This window comes from Gambusia affinis, linkage group LG12, assembly GCF_019740435.1.
Source record: "Gambusia affinis linkage group LG12, SWU_Gaff_1.0, whole genome shotgun sequence".
In the NCBI taxonomy this organism is placed as follows: Eukaryota; Metazoa; Chordata; class Actinopteri; order Cyprinodontiformes; family Poeciliidae; genus Gambusia; species Gambusia affinis.
In genome coordinates, this window is record NC_057879.1 from 20,060,968 (window position 1) to 20,081,431 (window position 20,464).

At 36.6% G+C, this 20,464-nt stretch overlaps 1 protein-coding gene across 4 annotated transcripts; it reads left to right on the forward strand.

Moving 5' to 3' along the window:
- The first annotated feature begins 3,551 nt into the window (after positions 1-3,551).
- tpm4b (tropomyosin 4b) lies at positions 3,552-19,812 on the forward strand. 4 transcript variants are annotated; one of them, XM_044133136.1, is made up of 9 exons: positions 3,552-3,742; positions 7,066-7,191; positions 15,102-15,235; positions 17,564-17,681; positions 17,783-17,853; positions 17,949-18,024; positions 18,544-18,606; positions 18,695-18,764; positions 18,939-19,135. In XM_044133136.1, exons 1-9 carry the CDS (start codon positions 3,629-3,631, stop codon positions 19,019-19,021), a joined length of 855 nt encoding a protein of 284 aa, XP_043989071.1. In that variant the 5' UTR covers positions 3,552-3,628; the 3' UTR covers positions 19,022-19,135. The 4 variants fall into 4 exon arrangements, with proteins under 4 accessions (XP_043989071.1, XP_043989070.1, XP_043989072.1 ...); XM_044133135.1 differs by lacking the exon at positions 18,939-19,135 and adding an exon at positions 19,236-19,812 and having other exon boundaries at positions 3,553-3,742; XM_044133137.1 differs by lacking the exons at positions 3,552-3,742; positions 7,066-7,191; positions 18,939-19,135 and adding exons at positions 10,353-10,817; positions 19,236-19,812.
- The last annotated feature ends 652 nt before the right edge of the window (positions 19,813-20,464 follow it).

Sequence of the window (20,464 nt, forward strand, 5' to 3'; positions counted from 1 at the left end):
GCAATAACACATTAATTTTTGTTTTTTGGTGATTTTTGCTTTTATTTTTGTTATCTAGATCCTTTCAGTGAAGCCTTAAAAGCTCAAATCTATAGTTAAAAAAATCCCCGGATTGCTGCTTGAATCACATAATGATTACCAGAAGATAGCACCATAAAACTAGTTAAAATTAATTTCCCATAAACTTGCTATGGTGTATCATAGTTAAACAAATACATTATTATTATTATTATTATTATTATTATTATTATTATTATTATTATTATTATTATTATTATTATTATTATTATTATTATTATTATTATTATTATTTACCTAACTCTGCTTTAAACTAGTCCTTTGAACTTCCTTCTTCTCTAATGTTCTCCAACAAACATCCAAAGCCTTCACAGGAAAGTGAACTGAAATGAAAGTAAACGGAGCTGGACTGTGTTTACTGGTTAATTTCTTGACGTTTTCATTATTTAGTGGTATCAGAGTGAAGGGGGTGACAGGTAAAAAACATGCTACACTTCAAATATTTGTACATAGGAAATATTGAAACCAATTATATGCTACTTTTTGTGTTATTTTATCACATAAACTCCAATGAAATGTTTAATCTTTGTGGTTGATAAAATGTGGAGAAGTTTATCAATACTTTTTGCAAGGCGCCATATGAACCCACCATGTAACAAATACTCATATGAACTTCATTAAAGTTGAACTTGATTAAAACAAATGAGTAAAACTTGCAATTTTGCTCCTCATAAATTCTGCTTTTATTAAGCATCTGTTGAACCCAAAGCAGTTTATCTTCTAGCTGTCACATTTAAAGTGAAAAGCTAAAGTTGCAGCTTAGCAGCAAGTTCTCACATCATGAGACGTAGGATAAAAATGATTTCTGAAACTCAAGTAGAAGCTAATGGATCTCAAAATATAACAGTAAGCATCATATTCTAGTATTGCAGATCTAAAAACGACAAGAGTCACTATTGCTGTAGTAAATAAAACACGGGAAATGAGTCATGGCTAAAGTTACACCTCATTTGTCTGCTAGTAGATTCTTCATGGACGTGTTTATGCAGAGCTGAAAAAAGTTGGCATGCTAACTTTGATTGAGAAATATGCTAGTCTTGTGATATCACACAGGTGTTACACTGGCTTAGCCACAGCACCCTGTGAAAATTAGTCGAGCATGATCTGTCTCCTGACATGGACAGAGTTCAACTGTTCATGTGAGCAGAACTGGATGTGCGGATGTTGCTGCCATTGAAAACAAACTGCAGCAGCTTGTGCTCTTCATATAGGAACTCTGTTCCAACATCCCCGATGCTTTGTGATTTGTACTTAGCAGGACTGTGAGTCTGCTCCCAAGGCGATGCTGTGGCGTTTGGGGGAGTTTTTACCATAGAAGGAGAAGAGGGACTCAGCAATGATTTCCTGTGGGAGGGTTCTGATTTCTCTCACTCCTCTTCTGATTCACTCTGTCTCTATTTGTTCCTCTCTCTATGCTCTTCCCTTCTGGTTACACTGCAAGACACTTTATGTATTAGTGTAAAAGACTGAAAAAAGTATTTGCTGCAGTGTATGTTGTTTGTTTGCCACGTGTGTTTTAATTTTTAAAGGCCATCAAACTCATTGTATGAGTGATCACATCTATCAGAAAAAGTGAAAACATTTTCTTTCTTTTGCCAATAAAACATTTCATATAATCTTTCATTTGATGGCAATGAAGGTCTAAAACAGGGGTGTCAAACTCATTTTCATTTTGGGGCATATCAAAAATCTGAATGTTCTTAAAGGGCCGGTTGTGCCACAATACATTAATAAAACCAATTAAATTGTTAATATATAAATAAATAGCTCTTCCTTCAGGATTTTGTGATTGCTTTAGTGTTTTTTAAAACAGTTGTGCCGCCAATTCAGAAATTTTTGTCAGGAATTTTTACATTTGTGCTAATGTTTGATCTAAAATGTGACTTTTTATTACGGTACTCGCCCTGTCAATTATGGACTGCAGCTTGACGTCAAGTAAGGCTGAGGCAGCAGTCTCTTACACTTAATGTTTTTGACCAATTTTGAGAAAATTTGCAGTAAAATCAGAAAGAAATGTGGAGATTTGTTGATTTTGTGTAAATTTTTCAGATTTGTGAAAAACACAAAGGACTTATTGATGTAATTCGGAGTCTAGGGGCCATATAAAAAGCTACGGCAGGCCACATTTGGCCCCTGGGCCTTGAGTTTGACAAATGTGGTCTAAAAGAGCCACAGTATTATTCCTAAATGAATCATCTAACCATCCTCCTGTTGTCTATACCGGCTTAGTCTTCCAGGTTCGCGTTGGATCTTATCATCACTGAGTGAGAACTAAATTAATAGTTAAAAGATTTATTTAAATGGGGTTTTCTTAATTATTTAAAAATTGAAAAGTGGGTTTTTAATGAATGGCAAACCCTGATTTAGATGTTGAAGCAGCGTATTTTGAACAGCATCTCCTGCATCAATCCAGAGTCAAGACCAACTCCTCTTGAGGAATAAAAAGGGCCAGGCTAACGAGATATGTCAGAATCTCTCTTCCTTAGCTTTGTTTCCTTGTAATTTTTACATTCAGCTAGAGCAGACATTTTTCCAAACAGGCTAGGACCGCCTCTGATTCCCAATAAGTGGAGGTTTGTTTTTATAATGTTCCATATAAAAAAACAGCTCAAGAGGTGTGAATAAGATAATGTAGTTTTTACTTTTGTTTTTATTTCCAGTTTCTCTTCTGGTCTGATATTAATCTGCAGAAAAATACAGTCAGTTTAGTTTAAAAAACATAACACCTATAAATGTCAGACTATGTGCAAGCATGCTAAACTTTCCATGTTTTCTGCATTTGATATCACAGAACATAAATCTAAATGAAAGCCTGTCATCCTGCTGGTAATTTGCAGAATCCTAATTGCAGAGAATCGATGGTTTGTGTCTCTGCAGCCCGGCTGTAACAGTGTCTGCTCTGGATCACATTCAGACTGCGTTCGCCCCCAGATTTTCTTTGGCTGGCTCCATTTTCCATCCAGCTCTTTTTCATTCAACAGTAGAATGAAAACTATGTCGTTTTCTAACCAACTCTGGTATTAACATCAATTTGAACATTCCTGAGTTGGAGCACAGGCGTATAGATGCTCGAAAGAGAAAGGGAGAGGAAAGAAAGCAGTTCATTACTAATGTGAATAACTTTCTTGATGCGCATTTCTTATCTGTTGCTCCACTCCAAGCAAGGGCATTGATTAAACATTTACTTCGTCTTTTTTTCCTCCAAAGACTTCTTGAGAGGTAAAGTTTAGATTAGGGAGTGAGTGGGGGTGGGGGTGCACAGTAAATTCTGCAGGAGTCAAGTCGGGGAGTGGCAGAAGGGGTGAACGGGTAGGAAAGGGCCGTCACTGGGGACTGGGGCTGCCTCCAAACCTCCAGTCAAGATTAAATCACACAGAGCTCCACCGACTCTCGCTTTGCATCCTCCCCGTCTCTCTCCTCTCCATCTGCAAGCCGCTCTCTGCCATCAACTTTGCACGGGTTCCTGTGAGGCATCTTCCTCTGGAGGAGAAAACAGTAATAAGTTTCCCTTTTTCTGAGCCCTGCAGGACACAGAGAGCCGACAGCCAACATGGAGGCCATCAAGAAGAAGATGCAGATGCTGAAGTTGGACAAAGAGAACGCCATCGACAGGGCAGAGCAGGCCGAGTCCGACAAGAAGGAGGCAGAAGATAAATCTAAGCAGGTGAGGTGGTCATCTCCTTTCTTTATGAACCAAAATAAAGAGATTATTTAATTTTGTCTCATTAGATCTCGAAATAATAAAAAAACAGAATGGAAACAGAGTGTTTTCAATATTTTAGTTAATAAAAAACTGGAAAAAAATTTATAATCGTGGGTTTTTGTACAAATTTGTGGTATTTTGAACCGGTTGAAATTAAAGAGGTATGGTTTTAGTTCACATATGAAAAAAACATTTTCCCTTGTCGTAGATTAAATAATCTGCCACAAACTCGTTCTTTATTAATATTAAGGAATTATTTACTTAAGACAAACTCCTGAAATATTATTTGTAAGTTAATTTTAAAGTTCACTAAGCTCTTAGCACTTTACATAGTAAGATTTTGTGTTTTTGCTCTGATAAAATAGATTTAAAAAAGATGAAAAAAATAGTTGATTTATTTGAATTTTAAGTTCTACTGACAAATTAAAGCTTAATTTAAACATATAAATATGACTACTATTTTCTTTGGGTTATGAAACAAAAAAGTTTGAGAGAAATATTATAAAGATCTGAAAGTAAATTATTTATTATTATTATTATTATTATTATTATTATTATTATTATTATTATTATTATTATTATTATATTAATAGGGTGGGTACCATAGCGAGTAGCTGATCTCCTTTTGGCACGTTTAATGTGCAGATGCAAATGATATCCCTAAATGTGCTGCTCCCTCTTCGGGAGTGAGTCCGTTCTCCTTTTTCTTCAAACTTCACTTCAGCACCCTTATCTGAACTGAGGTCAGAAGAGAAAACATCACAGATCCCAAATATCCTTATTTGGTGCTGCCGCACACGAGCCTTGGAGAGCTCATCGTTTCTAAGCTTCTAACTTAATGACAGCGCTCTCATAAACAAAGCAGAATCTGGACATGTAATGGGGCATTTGAGGTTTCTAAATAGAGGCAATTATTGCACAGTTGGAGACGGTGTTGTCTCTGTGGTTCAAGGGGAGGAATGCTGCAGAGTAGAGGTTTGCAAAGCATTAAAGCAAGTGGAAAGAATCCTCCATCCCTCTGGAGGCTACTTCCCCTCTTCATACCCTCAACTAGCTCCAGGCATGACAGTTATCACTGGCACTGCACATATGGACTCTCATCATGTCTGAGACATTAGTGAGCAGTCAGCATGAAATCCAAGAAGATCACACAGAGCTCTTGGGTTTGTTTAACATAGCGAGTGGAGCAAAGAGACACTTTCTTTGCTATTCTTGGCAGGATATGTTGAACACCAGGGTGCCGTCTGACTGACGGAAAGCACTGAAAATATACAGAGTCCAACATGCAATGTCAATATCCACCACACAGAGGATCAGGCTCCGTCTCTGGCGGTAATTAGAGGAGCGGGTCACCCAAATTACAGAGGAATTTGGAAAATTTCAGGGGCTCTGAGTGTCTTCAATGGAAATGCCCCAGTTTCTGCTTATAATCCAGAGACATGATGAAGAACTGTTGACAACATGGTAAATTAGCAGCAGCAGCGGAATCGCTTTGATTTTTACTCTTGCAATATATGAACTGCAGCTGGATGAGAATCCCACATGAAAGTTTGCAGGCATTCTTTGTTTGTTTTATTAGGGGATGCATCATAATGATGGGCTAGCATTGCATGTTTAGATCCAACTGGAGGTTTGTTCAGAGGGTTCTGCTGTAAGCATCAAGAATAAAATTACAACAAAAGTTAATCGCGTGACTCCAAAAAGCATTAAAAAAAGTCTTCCCAAGATTTTATGTGAAAAAACTGATTCAAATTGTAAAGTAGATTTAAAATTACAGTTTTCAAAATTGTTTTGCAAATAAAAATCTAAAAAATGTGGCATACATTTGCATTCACCTCCCAATAGTCAGGTGAACCTATATAAAGAATTGTATGGCATCTTTAAAAAGCATTTTTTATGATTTGCAACATATTCTTGGCCATTAAGTCCTGAACATGCTTCAATCTAAACCATTCCATTAGTTTTGTTTCAATCCAATTGTCATTTATTTGGAGCAAACTTTTAAAATGTTACAAAAAATATTTTAAAAGAATGAGTTAGACATGTTTCCATCTTCTGCTTTTGAGTAAAACAACGAGGCCACGCAAAGCATAAATTAGTCAGATGTTGACAAATGGATGGCTGTAATAAGCAAGAAGTAGAAGTCAGAGATGGACCACACATCTCAGAAAAATGGAGAGAGGTTTTCAGGAATGTGTTTTTATTGGACAAGTGTAATTCTTCTTGAAATTTAATTTAATTGAGGTTAATTTATTTGGCAAATATGTTTCCATTCTCGCTTTTAGTGCATTTGCTCTTTTTCAGAAAAGCCAAAACCTTTTTATTTAATAAGCTATTTCACATTTAGCTATTTCAGCCTTTTCTAATGTGATAACTTCAAAATGCGCATAAAAAAACCTTGATGGAAACACAGTTAAGAGTAGCTCTGGATGCATGTTTAGAGTCATTATTCTGCTGAAGGGTAAATCTTCAGGGATTTCTAATTGCAATTCCATCTTTGAGTGGGTATTTATCAAATCACATTGTTTATCTTTTATCATTTATGGTTTAAAAACTTCTTATCATAATAAGAATTTTGATTTGTTGTTGTCTTCAAACATTTGATTAATGATGTTATATAAAAAACAGCACTATATATTCGCTCAAAACTCTCTCACTTTTGAGAGTTTTGCTCTCAAAACTGTTCCATGAGAGCATCAATAAATGTCAGAAAAAGTGAAAATATGATTAAAAATTAGTGATATTAATCACCCATCTTTAAATAAGTGGAGTCCTGAAGAATCTTATTTCAGATGGAAATGCTTTTCAAGAGCAGTATTTGTGTTTGTGCCACTATGATTGCTGTGCCATTCAGATACAGCTACAAGTTTACCAAAAAAGGAGTAACAGTTTTCATCGTTACTTTTATTATTAATGATATGGTGTCAAAATTTTAAGTCTATGTCGCCCACCTCTATTTCCTTCCATCTACAGCTTGTATGTCCTGAACTTTTCAATTGGCTGCACATAATTTCATAATTTCATTCAGTAACACTTTTCAGATTAAAATCATATAAGTCACAATAGTTTTTGGTCTATTTTTTCAGTTATATGCTACTTTGTGTTGGTTCATTCTATAATATGAAATCTCAATAAAATAAAAAAAATGTGTGTCATTGTAATACATGATTACTGCCAGTACATAATCAAAAACCACTGAAGAAAATAAAAATTGTTGTGGTTGTGCCACATTTATTTCAGTCTAGTTTTCTCAGTAACTTTAGAAAACATTTCTTGTACCTCAGCTGGAGGACGAGCTGCTCGCCCTGCAGAAGAAGCTGAAAGGAACAGAGGACGAGCTGGACAAGTTCTCCGAGGCGCTGAAGGACGCTCAGGAGAAGCTGGAACTGTCTGAGAAGAAAGCTGCAGATGTGAGTCAACCACAGCGGCGCTCGCCATCTGAAACACATTAATCACATAACACTACCACCGCAGCCTCTGGGTTTCCTTCCCCGTACAGTATCAATATCCACTCTCACAGATGGACTTAACTAAACAACAGCCATTGATTGCTTCAAAACAAAGGAGCAGAAAACACAGAAGTTCTTGTCTTTCTGAAAACCCGTGAAGATTATTTTGTTAGAGTGACAAAGCAAATAATAATACATTTAAACTAATGACATTCAGTTACAAAACAAAAAGTAATGAGGTCAAAAAAGAAAGAAAGAAGAAGAATTATGCTAAATTATTGCCAAAAAAATGACTACTACAATCTAAAACTCTTTATTTTGTGACACTTTAATCTCATATTTTGAGTAATCATCAAATGGCAAAAACGTAACTTCGAACGCAGACATTTCTGAGAAGTTACTCGTAGCTCGTCGAGGACGCTAAATGAGCTGTTTCTCAAGCACAGACAAAACTTGGCCGGCCTGTAGCCAAGCAGGAATGTCAGGAATGCAGCTTAAGCAAACAGAGAACCTCATACTGCAGTGTCTAATGAAATCAATGCTTTGGCCTTTTAGGGGTGGGATTTAAACCTGGGTCCAGCCTTACACTGTGCACCGCTTAATGGAGGCCGGATTTTAAAGAGCAACATTGTTTTTCTCTTCTATTTGTTGTCGTGTATAAGAAAATGAAATTTAATCAAGAAAAACCGAAGAGTAAAAAAAAACAAAAACTGTAGAAGAATAAATATGAGGACAATCCCAATAAGCCCCCATCAACCTGGATGTATTTTCTAAGACTGCACATGATCCAAAATCCACACACTTAATAATAATATCGTTGGGATATTTCTAGTTATAGCCCAATGTTTCCAACTTGGAAATTGAAGAATAACAGCAGCTTCTAACGCTCAAAAGGGAAGGTCTCAAAAGTCAAAAATAATCAAGATCAGGCAGACAGCATCAGATACATTCTGTTAATAGTTTTACTGGGACCTGAAGCATGAAAACTCTCAGAAAGGGAAAGTGAGCTTTATTACTACAGCTAAAATTAATAAGGTACAGTGACAACCTTTTGACAACCTTTTGTTTTGGTTAGCTGCCCAATAATTACAGGCAAACTTTCTGTAATTGCCCAAATCAAAGAGGGAACTGAAGTAAACATTTTAACCATCAGGAATGAAGGCAAAAATTGTGAAAAAATGTGAAAAAAGTAAATGTAACACTTAAGTTTCTAGATTATCAAACTAACGTTTAATAATAGACAAATATAGCAAGAATACATGCTATAAATAGATGTCAAATACTTATTTCTTTTCTTCAAGAAAAAAAAAGAAAATCGTCCAAGTCCATCTGGCACAATGTGAACAAATAGTTGCCAACAAAATCTATTAACTGGTTGTGTCACCACTGGCAGCAGCTGCTGAAAGCAGGAGTTGCAGTATCTGGCAGTCAGTGTTTTACATCACTGTGGAGGAATTTTGGCCCACAGGATAGTGAAACTATGCAGGATAGTTTTAATTCAGCCACACAAGCTTTAGCGACCCCTTTAAGGTTATGCTGCAGAATCTCAAGCAGACTAAAGCTCAGACTGCGACTAAGCCACTCTAAAAATATCTGTAACATTGATTATTTCCATTTTGATGTTTAAAATACTAAAATCTAGAAAAGCTAAATCAATGTTACATCACTGTGGAGGAATTTTGGCCCACAGGATAGTGAAACTATGCAGGATAGTTTTAATTCAGCCACACAAGCTTTAGCGACCCCTTTAAGGTTATGCTGCAGAATCTCAAGCAGACTAAAGCTCAGACTAACCTCACAGACAGACCTCAGATAACCTTTTAGTATTTTAAACATCAAAATGGAAATAATTTATATAAAAACATAATTACAAAATCAGGCAAAAATAAAAAGTTTTCCAAATCAGTTTTTTTCACTATAACCATTCTGAAACTAAAACTGCAGGTGGTGAATTGAAGTTTGTTCTTCATTCAGAGAAATTACACAATGAGTGTCCAGAAATATCCCTTGAGTAAGAATAGCAATACTTCATAATAAAGTTACTCAAGTAAAAGTAAAAAGTGCAACATGGTTAAAATACTCCTAGAAGTACATTTTTACCAAGTAAATGTAGTTACTCCCCAACTAAAGTATTCAGTGTTTTCACATTAGCGCTCTTCTCTGGATTCCAGTTTTCTTTCTTATTGTTGAATTATGATCTTAACTGAGGAACGTGAGACCTGCAGGGCTCTGGGTTATTTCTCTGTGCTGTCTTAAAGTACATAAAAATTTTGAAAGGCTGTTCACTTCTGGAAACGTTCATTACTGTTCCATGGAGTCCCACAGCTTTAGAAACAGCTCAGTAACTATTTCCGTACTGATAGATGTGCTTAATTTTGCTTTTTTAAAGGTTTGAATGGCACTAGTCGCTTTTATTTGTGGTTTTGGATAGGAAACAAGCAGACAGATGGCTGTATAGAGGACCAACAACCTTCATGCAGAGGTTGAACATGATGTATATTTAAACCACATGCTGCCCTGACTGACTTTGTTTCTGTCCGTTTGGAAATTTCTACGAATGAGTGAATAATGTGTTGAACTTTGAGATATTTTAGTCTACTTCATGTTGTCAGGCAGGTTCTGTTTCTGAGTGGCTATAAGTTTGTTAATCATATTCAATTTATGAGCTAATAAATGAATTTAATATTTTCTGAAGTTAAAGTCAGAATTCTTCTCTTTTTGTTCTATGGTCTTAATTTTCTAAATTGTTATATCTTAGTATATTTCAGCGTTTTATAAGGTCTGTAGTCATTGTTGATTTGGGCAGTTCGGGTCCACCATTGCGGAAGGAGGCTGACGAGGACGCTGAAGGAATGTTTTGCCCCCCTCCCCCTCAACATGGCTGCGGGTCATGTCTGCAAACAAATCAATTTACATTCCAAGTCACAGGTCAACAACCCCAGTTGAATGGGATTATCGCAGCCCCACCCCTCTCTCGACCCTCCATCCTCCACTTTCTGTCGGTAGATTTTTGATTTCAAGAAAGTCCTCAGGTATTGTTCTCGCTTTTTACTTCAGTCAGTTTCACTATGAGGCAACCACGTTCAACCACACCTTAAATCAGGCCTGCTAGTTCTTATCTCACTCTTCCTGTGATCTGAGCAGGAAAATGCACCTTGTTTGCCATATAAGTCCATAATAGAAAAGCCAAACTTCCACTCCTTTTTTTTTTTTTTTTTGGTGAGGAAAAAGCTCAGTCCCTTCCCCTCCTGAAAGCTCTGATGTCATCCAAGACAGGCTTCTTCACCGGGATTGGAGGATCTCGTCATAAATTTCCTGAAAACTCCCGGCCCATTTTTTTCTCACCCATCCCATCGTCCCTGACTTCCTGCCCGAGAAAAAAGCTGCAAACTTCGCTTTGCCATCTATCTTTTAGCCCGTCTTTTTTTAAAAGTTCTTTTTGGAGTTTGAGATAACAGCAAATAATCGCAATCATGGAGATGGTAAAGAAGAAAATCCAGGCTCTGCAGCAGCAAGTTGATGAGGCAGAAGAACGCGCACTCGCAGTACAAAGGGAGTTGGATACAGAACGGGAACTACGCGAAAAAGTGAGATAATTTATCATTTTCACCAGATTAAGCCGTATTGTCTTGTTATTTTTAACTTAAAGTTCTGTAAAATGTATTTTTTCAAAGAAGTATACTCCGTCAGACAGAAGCGGTAATGATACTCAAAACACATAAAGAATCCTTAAAAAAGCTGTCCAGATGCACATTTGTTTCCTTTTCACTCTGTTTTGTAGTGTTTGAATTCAGATTAGTCTTTAGTCAGGAACTTTCTTTGCAGAAACTTTCTTTGTAAGGGTGTGTTACCTAACTTCCCAACCGCCCAATCGGAGTTTTCCTGCCAATACCGATTTTTAATTGTCCTGGAGGTCTGCTTGATTTCAGTTTTGATCAACTTTAATTTTAAGGACTGTAATGAAGAAAATGTGCTGCAGGTTGTCTGATAGAGACAGTAGGTTTGAAACTGTAAATAAATTACAACATATCATTTATGTATCATATCCTAACCCCTATCTGACTTAATAGACTCACAACAGTGAAACAAAGTACATGTTGTTAGATAATGTATTTACAGTATTCTTTGTCATCATTCATGTCATTTAGGAAATGAAATGGTCCAGAATGTGACCTGTCGAGATAAAAGGAAAATTGGCTAATTCAGATCTCTGGCCCATTGACTAGCCAATTTGTTTTGTTGTGTTGTTTTTACAAAGGAAAGTTTAGTTAAACTGTTGTAGTATTCTGACAAAGCTTACAAAATACTCTGACACAAACTAAACAACAATTTAAAACCAGAAAAGGGATACTGGTCATTTTCCACTTTCTCCTTTTCATACCTATATTGGTTCGTTTTCTTTTCTCTTTTTTTTTTGTTCATGCCCTACTTCTCAGGTACCAACTGGGCCAGTTCACTGACCAACTGTGGGGTGTTTTGTATCAACCATGGCATTTCTGCCCTGTTTGTAACCAAACAGCAACTCATTCAATCAGATTATGCTCAATCAACCTCAATTATACATTAGATTTGAGCATTTTATGACAATTTACCAACAATATTCATTTAAATACTCGAATGCAATCCAACGCTATACAAAATATTTTTTCACAGTAACAAACTAAACCTAGGAATGTCTTTTAATAGTCAGTTGTGTTAAAACAACAGGGCAGCAGCTCAAACATAAAAGGTGTCAAGCCTAAAGCACTTACCTTCATAACCAGGGTCTGTAATAATAGCTTAGCATTTTAATGTAGAAAACTCTCAATCCAACCCTAAAGTTTCATAAGAAGTTCAAGCATATTCATCATTGCTTCAAGCAAATATCACTCAAATTGAAAATGCAGTGTAGAATATTTCCAAAAGACAGAACTGGAGCAGTCCACAGGGAACTGAGAAGTGCCACAGACTATTTCTGTTCCAGTAATTCACCTCTAAAGTAACTGGATGGGGGAATAACATAAATTTAACCATGTTCTGGTAACGAGTAGGATTTATTTTGTTCTCAGTTATCAGACTAATGACATGTTTGATTTGTCTCTTCAGTGACAGCTGTCAATGACTTCACCACCAGTCTAGCACAATAGGATAGCAAATTATTGCAGTGAGTAGCATTTGTGAAGCAAGACATTGATTGTGTATATCGCTAAATTATGAGAATGTTTTCACAAATACAATGGGCCATAAGCTTAATAATAATTAAAAAAACATAAATAGTTTATACTAACAACTTTCATTGCTTCCTTTAAGCTCAGTAGCTATATTAGTTGCTGAAGTCAGGTTTGTTTGGAGACTTCTGACTTTTCAGGCTGGAATTTCAACTTCAGAGAGTGTTCTTGTTGCACCAAAAAGCACTGAAGAACTCGGGAAACCTGACTTCAGTGCATTAGGAAAACACAACACTGCTACTATCAACGCAAGTACAGCAACATGTGTATTTCTGTATATATGTTACACTAAAGGACAAACAGGAATTTTACATGCAATTGTGTGTAAAATAAGTATGCTAGACATGCAATTAAACATTTATAACTGGAAATTTATCTATGTTTAAAATGCACAGCAGCCATATGGGGTGCTAAACACGGAGGAAGCTAATGCCACAATTCTGCTGAGCAGCATGGCATCAGTTGGTGTGGTTTGGTATGTCATTTTGTCTGTTTTCATTGGAAAAGTGGTCCAAAAAAATTGTACATCCACAGGACTCTGATATGGCCGGACCATAAAATAGAGCCTTACTGCTCAGTTGAAACGAGGCGTTCCCATTTAGAAATCCAACTTTCGATTAAAATTATGTTACAGATCTAGAAAGTCCGACTTTACAATACAAAGCGAACGCACCATAATAACTTTTTGTAATACAATTCAACATGTTCAAACGCTACAAATTGTGAAACATTTTTTAATTCAGCAGCCATGTTGGATTTTGAAGTTGGATTGGGAAGAAACAACCATCTTTCGCATGGAGATTTTTTCTTTAATCCTGCAATATAATTAACAAAAAATATTTAGTTTACGTATATTTTGTGTTTTATGATATATTAGAAAACCTCCAATCTCAAGTAGTACTGTTGTAAAATTTCTTCACAGTATATGGAAAACATTGTATTTAGTGATGTGATATATAAAGAATAAATCAGTAGTTAAGGACATCAGGCAAAAGTTTTACCCCAGCTTTGTTAGACATCTAACAAGTCTTTTGTTCCCCTCGTTTCCTTTGAATCTTTTTTTTTTTGACTAAATACCATTTGACACAAAGCCTCTCTGGAAATGACGAGCTTGTAATCCTTCCTCCTCCTCTTTAGCCTTTGCACAGGAAAGAGGGGACAGACACGGTTATCTGGGATATCAGATGGACAGGAAATAGCCTGTAAAGAAGCAGCAGAACCAGCTGAAGCATTTCACATTTGTTAGGGTTAAATTGTCTCTGTTTGCCAGCGTCATCACTTCTTTTTTAAAGTGTCTGCTCAGGCGGCAAAGTCCACAGCTGTTACAGCTGCTAAAGGTGAAACTGATTGCTCATAAGAAAAGCAGAACAGACATAATTCATTATAAAAAATAGAGCAGCTAACTTGGAACGTTACGAGACATCATGAGATTGTCAAGGTACAATAACCATTAGTTAAAAATACCATAATATCTGAGTGATATGTATCTTGTAAGAGAAGGAGAAAGTAGATCAACCAGCATACATGGTGCAATTATATCTGTTACTATTTTGTATTTTAAAGTAGGGATGATCAAACTCCTCCACACCCTTTACTAGACACACAGTTAGGCAAAAGAAAACTTGTCTCACATCATGGCACCCTGGGCAGAGAGCCACATGGCCCCAAGACCGTCACTGACAGGAACAATATGACAAAAACAGTTTTGAAACTGTAACTTTTAAAACCTTGGTATGCTTTGATACTGGTAGCCAGCCTAATCATGTTCCTCATTTTGGATTTCTGCTGAATGCATGTGATGTAATCTTAAAGCGGAGGAGTTCAGGCCTCTCGCACCTCGATGCAAGTCAAGACAGACCGCAGTCAGGCTTGTATTTGCTGGAATGGAAAAGTCTTCATGCCTGAAATCCTATCAGCACAAATAAAGCTGAGTGTCACTTTTCCAGTACAAAATGTGGCATTAGAGGGAAATTCAGATAAATTGTAACATTTCTGTACATATTCTAAAACCCAGCCTGAGCTTTTTACATGTGGACGTTGGCCATTTGTGACCAAATTTCTGCTATCGTTAATTGACACTGAGAGAATGACTCAATATTGATTTGTGGATTTGTGGATGTCTTCAGGTTTAGACTCTGGAATGTGAAGTTTGATCGCTTAAGTCAAAACAGCCTCGGGTTTATTGCAAAACACCAAAATGTGCTTCTGATTGAAAATCAAAGCCCTAAAGTTTTGTGGAAAACAATTTGACAAATCTAATGGGATTCAGATCTTATGAATTTCTAAAATAGAATATTTTGCTGAAAAAGTAAAAACCTCTTAAGGTTCCATGTGAACAGTGGATCTTGTGCTATATATCATTTTGTTCTTAGTATTTAAAATATGACAATGTGCAGCTTTGAAGGAACAGGTTTTCCCTCATTTTATGTTTTTGTAGCCTGTTTAGCTCCTTAAATTCATCTAAAATGTTTTGTTGCAAAACACATAAATCAGTTTAATAAGACCCTAACAATTACCAAATACATCATGTCACTGCAGCTGCATCGTAAATACCCTGCACTGGATGTTGATCCCAGACATCCTTTCAGTGTGTCAGCACCGTGTTTCCTGTCTGACCTCAAACCATTAAGTTTTCTCTGTCAATCTGTCTCTGTGTGGCTGCAGGCCGAGGGCGAAGTGGCCTCTCTGAACCGACGCATCCAGCTGGTGGAGGAGGAGCTGGACCGAGCTCAAGAGAGGCTGTCCACAGCCCTGCTGAAGCTGGAGGAGGCCGAGAAGGCTGCAGACGAGAGCGAAAGGTGACAACCGACTCACATCTTGGACTATTTAGAAGTCTTTATTAGCAGGAAGGTTGTGAGAGAGCAAAATATGAAAAGATACAAAAGTATGAAGATAAAATGTAGCTTTCACAAGTTAATTTAAGTTAATCAAACTTAATTAATGTCAAATTCTATCCCATTTTGGGAGCAGACTTTCATAATATTTGACTGCAGATAAGCTGAGAGGAAGTGTTTAAGCTCACCAGGAAGGGCAGCTCTGTCCTGGGATGCCCCTCGACCCAGTGCAGGTGGTGCGAGACAAACTCTGGATAAAATAACATCACTCAGACAATGAATCCCACCACACACATGAAACTGTTGCTAAACTGGAGAACTCCTAAAGGGTGTTTTTACAAGGTATCGTCCAGTAGACTCGATTCGATTGAGGACCAAAATTTTAAAATTTGTTACATTTTTAGATGGTGCAGTTCATTTTCACACTGCAATGTGATAAACAAACCAAAGTAATGGAAAAACCTGTTCCCCTTCTCCCCTGAGGTGGCGCTGCACCAAGAACCACTGAAGGAAACAACATGAAAACCTCAGAAGAAGACATCTTTCTTTTTCACAAAATGTAAACAAAAATTTTGTAGTGTCAGATAATGTGCTTAGAGGATTTCTCTTTTGTGTCTAGTGAAAGATCACAAGCCATTTCTCCCACTAGCCTTGGACATGCACGTTTGTTTTGGTTGTATTTACCCAGAATGCCCAGTCCACTTTCTGTTTTTTTCTCTGGTCCAGTTGGGATTCACATATACATTTGAACAGCGCCAGAGTTCATGTCAACCGAACTGAGACGAAGGTTTTAGGCGGACCAAAGTTTGGTCAGAGTTTAAGTGCACATTCACACCTCTCCAAATGAACCAGACTTTCTAGACAAAAACACCAGAGTCCAATAAAAGTGGATTAAATATAGCTGCTGGTGTGAATCCACCCTTAGTGACAGACTATGGAAATCCAAAGAGCACACAAGAACGTTTTCACAGTTCCTTCCTCTCAGCAGCTAATAGACTCTATAAATATCACTGCTCCTAACAAACTAAATAAGTGTTTACATGCCTACTATTATTTGCACGCTTTTATTATTTCTTATAGTCAGTTTTTTTATAAGCAGAAATATACATGCACATGCCACTTATGAATGACCCTATTCAACTGTGCATTTCTTTTAATCTGAGTTTGTGTTTTTAAATAACTGTAGTTTTTTTATGCTGTAAATTTCCCATTACTGTACAGTTTTATTTTAATTTTAATCTTTGTGTGAATACACATGCTTCCACCTGCATTTTGCACCTTCATTCGCTGACTGAGGAACAATGAGAATTATTTTTATTACATATGGAGAAAACGTCATCTGCGTGCATTAATTGTCGTACAATCATTTAATTTTGAAAAGAAGCATTCTTTTCTAGCGCATTTATAAACAATAAAAGGTGCAGACACAGTTAAGCCCTTATATTCTATAGACTCAAGCAAACGACAAGATTCTAGTTTTTATAACTTGATCAATTGCAAGTTAGAGGCATTAATAAAAGACATAAAAATCTGTTTTACAAATAAATCAAACATCTTCTTTAAGGTAAACATACAAATATCTGCACCATGTTTAGATTTAAACCAATACTAGTTATCGGAGGTTAAGACACAACATTACATCCTTTGTAAGACCTTGGAAAAAAAAAAAACAAGCCAAGGTTATTGACTGATCATCCTCCTTGCTATTTATTTTGTCAACTTTATTCTTTATGACGAGAGAATATTAAGAACTAAAACAAACAGCACACAGAGGAAATATTTTTGTTCTAATAAAGGTTCAGCCAGAATCAGTATTTTCTTATTCTAACTGTAAGCGCATCATGAACATTTTGTTGAGTAACCTTGACATATTTATTAATTATATTCAATACAAAGACACTTTTGATACAGTTACAATAAGTAACTCTGGCTTTCATTTAAATTCAAAATTATTCAAATCCCTGGCAGTCTTTAAATTTTAAGTAAAAAGCTAGGTGTGAAGTTCATCACAAAAAACTGGAATAAAAGTGGGAACCTGCAAAAAATGGCTGAGACATAAAAGGTCTGATTGCTGTATTGGTTACTATATTATTAAGTTTGAAAGGGTATACATTTTCAACATTTTTTTTCAATCTGCTTGGGGTATAGAGAATTTTGGTCTCAGCTGTGTATTGGAAATTGTTTTCTTTACATTTGAATGTAAAGAAACACTTGATTTACATCAATCAAGTGTTACGCAACACTTTAGTGATCTGACTCTCTTTTAACACGCTGAATCTTTCTCACCTTCAGAGGCATGAAGGTGATTGAGAACAGAGCCATGAAAGACGAGGAGAAGATGGAGATCCAGGAGCTGCAGCTCAAAGAGGCCAAACACATCGCAGAGGAGGCTGACCGCAAATATGAGGAGGTGCGTGCTCAAACATGAGCTGTTCCCCGAAGTTTTAACAAGCAGATGAGATCTGATTTATCCTCATGCCTTTTTCTTGTCTTTTTTCTTTTTAATAACAGGTTGCTCGCAAACTGGTGATCCTCGAGGGTGACCTGGAGAGGGCAGAAGAGAGGGCAGAACTTGCTGAACTGTAAGCTCAAGTGGAGCGTATAAAATGTTCACATGTAGTTGCTAAAGTGCTTTTGCAAAACAAAATAACCTAAATGTTTTACTCTGCTCCTGCAGAAAGTGTAGTGATTTGGAGGAAGAGCTTAAAAACGTCACCAACAACCTCAAGTCTCTAGAGGCTCAGTCTGATAAGGTAACAGCATACACATGCTGCTGCTAGACACTTTGAGAAAATAAGCATATTTAACAACAAGCTAATTTAGCAACAGGAATATACAGACTCAAAAAAGGCAGATTGCTGAAAGAAGGCTAGTAGCTGTTCAAAACATCAATCATTTGATATTTAAAAATTACGTCGTCAGACGTGGTAAAATATAACGTGAAAATTTTGATATTTTACTTAAAGAAAATACATCATACAAATAACATAATAACAAAATAAGCCAAAGAAAAAATTTCCAAATCAATTTCTTTCAATAAAACGTCTTTCAATACAAGTATTCCTGAAAGTAGACTTTTTTCCTCAAAAAAGTTACTCAGTTACTCAATAAAACATAACTATTTACTAATATTTATGATATTTATTTCACAAATATCACTTCAAATCCCAATAAAATTTGAAAAAGTTAATGCTTTTGCAAACCAAAACTGATGTAACAAATACAGCTATGTTTTAGAAGCTAACTGGTTAATTTCATCCTTCTCTGTGCAGTACTCTGTGAAAGAAGACAAATATGAAGAGGAGATTAAAATTCTGAATGACAGACTCAAGGAGGTATATTCACGTCTTTCTTTCAACTGCCTGTATATTTGCAGGCTGCGTGAGGATAACTAATTTTTATGCTGGGTTTTGTTTTAAAAAGGCGGAAACCCGTGCAGAATTTGCAGAAAGGACGGTGTCAAAGCTTGAAAAGACCATAGACAACCTAGAAGGTACACCTTGTTTCTCTCCCACTCTTTGCTTTCCTTCTTTACTGAGCGCTCTTATAAATCTTTAGTTAATAATTAATCTGCTCTCTTTCATTTCTCTCCTTTTCCTCCGCCCTGGCCTGCATTTGGCTCTGAACCCCCTCACCCTGCTTTCTTCTCTGCCATTCCCACTTGCAGATGAGTTGTACACTCAGAAACTGAAATACAAGGCTATCAGCGAGGAGCTGGATCATGCCCTCAATGATATGAACACCTTGTGAAGCTGCCACTTTGCTTCTGTTGTTTCCTCATGTTTTGCACTTTTTCTTTTCTCTGACTGCTCCTTTCACAACTTGCATCAAACTGAAAAACAATAAAGACATTTGTTTCTCCTACTCCCTTCTTTACTCATAATTTCTGTTTTCCAGACAAGATAATTATGTTCCCGAAAGCCAGGATGCTTATGTCATCATGCTGCTACATTTTCTATTGCAGAGAACCTGTCGAAGGCAAAGGAGGAAAACCTAGGAATGCACCAGGTTCTGGACCAAACACTGCATGAGCTCAACAGCTTGTAAAAAAAAAAAAAAAAACAAGAACAAACACCAATGGAAAACAAAAATACCTTTTTTTGTAAAAGAATATTTTCTACATGCCATCCATCCTTGTCATTCCACGTCTCATTGTCAATAACTTTTTAACACATGTAGCCAATTTATGTATTTATGGTCTCTTTGTTTCTTTTACTTTTTTAATTAATGGTTTTGGGTCCAAACGATCTCAGTATTGGTGCTGGAAATTGTGTTCTAGATCAAAATAAAGCCTGTTATGTCAGTTTCCATGCAGCTTCTGATTGGCCTTCTGCTCTTTATGGCACCCATGTTAAAGAAAATTGTAAAATTACATCAATTTTCTATTGCTGCTGATTAATTTCACTCTGTAAAACGTAAAAAAAAAAAAAAAAGAATAAAAAAACCCTTTAATTTTAGAACATTTATTTGCTTTGGAAAAAATACCCCATATTATTGGCAGCCATAAGAATTCTTATGAAATAAATACAACTGAAAACATATATGATTCATACTTTACTTCTTTTTGTTGATCATTGTCTAGTAATCCATGACTTTCCCTGGGTTATAGACGTAAAAATTATATTTGGCACTCTTCAACATGGGAAAGAGAAACTCACATGCTATTCTGGTGATTATATAAATTGACTTTTATGCTACAGGAGGCTTAAGACTGCCCATATGTGAGAGACCATTAGTGAACACAGCACATCATAACATCCTAGGAATATAGCAAGTTATTCATCCGGATGACACCATCCCCACTGTGAAATATGGAAGTAGAAGCGTCATGTGGGGATGCGTCTCTATCGCAGAAATATGGAAGCGGGTCAGAGATGATGAGTACTTACCTAAACTTGCTTACAAAGTAGACGCCCGCCTATTTGCTAATTGTCGGATTTTTCTGGCGCAGCTGTTTCATTTCATGGCGGAGCTTCTGAAGCATTAAGAAGGCGTAATGCCACTTGATACGCTATTGGCTAGCGGGCGCAAAGCAGCCAATCCAGGAGTGCCTTTTATTTTCCTTGATAGTGATTGGCTAATTCCGCAAGACCGTAGCCGTTAACTTGTGTGGTAGCGCTAAAACTGTTTCCCCAGTACGTATTATTCGATATTGTTAAAAATAGGCAGTTTACGTGTTTTTAAGAGGGGCGC

Excerpts from the sequence above, each read along its gene's own strand:
- tpm4b (XM_044133136.1), top strand. The coding sequence starts at position 3,629 with ATGGAGGCCATCAAGAAGAAGATGCAGATGCTGAAGTTGGACAAAGAG. Across the intron at positions 17,854-17,948 it reads AGGGCAGAACTTGCTGAACT|AAAGTGTAGTGATTTGGAGG; the intron begins GTAAGCTCAAGT and ends CTGCTCCTGCAG. Across the intron at positions 18,765-18,938 it reads GACCATAGACAACCTAGAAG|ATGAGTTGTACACTCAGAAA; the intron begins GTACACCTTGTT and ends TCCCACTTGCAG.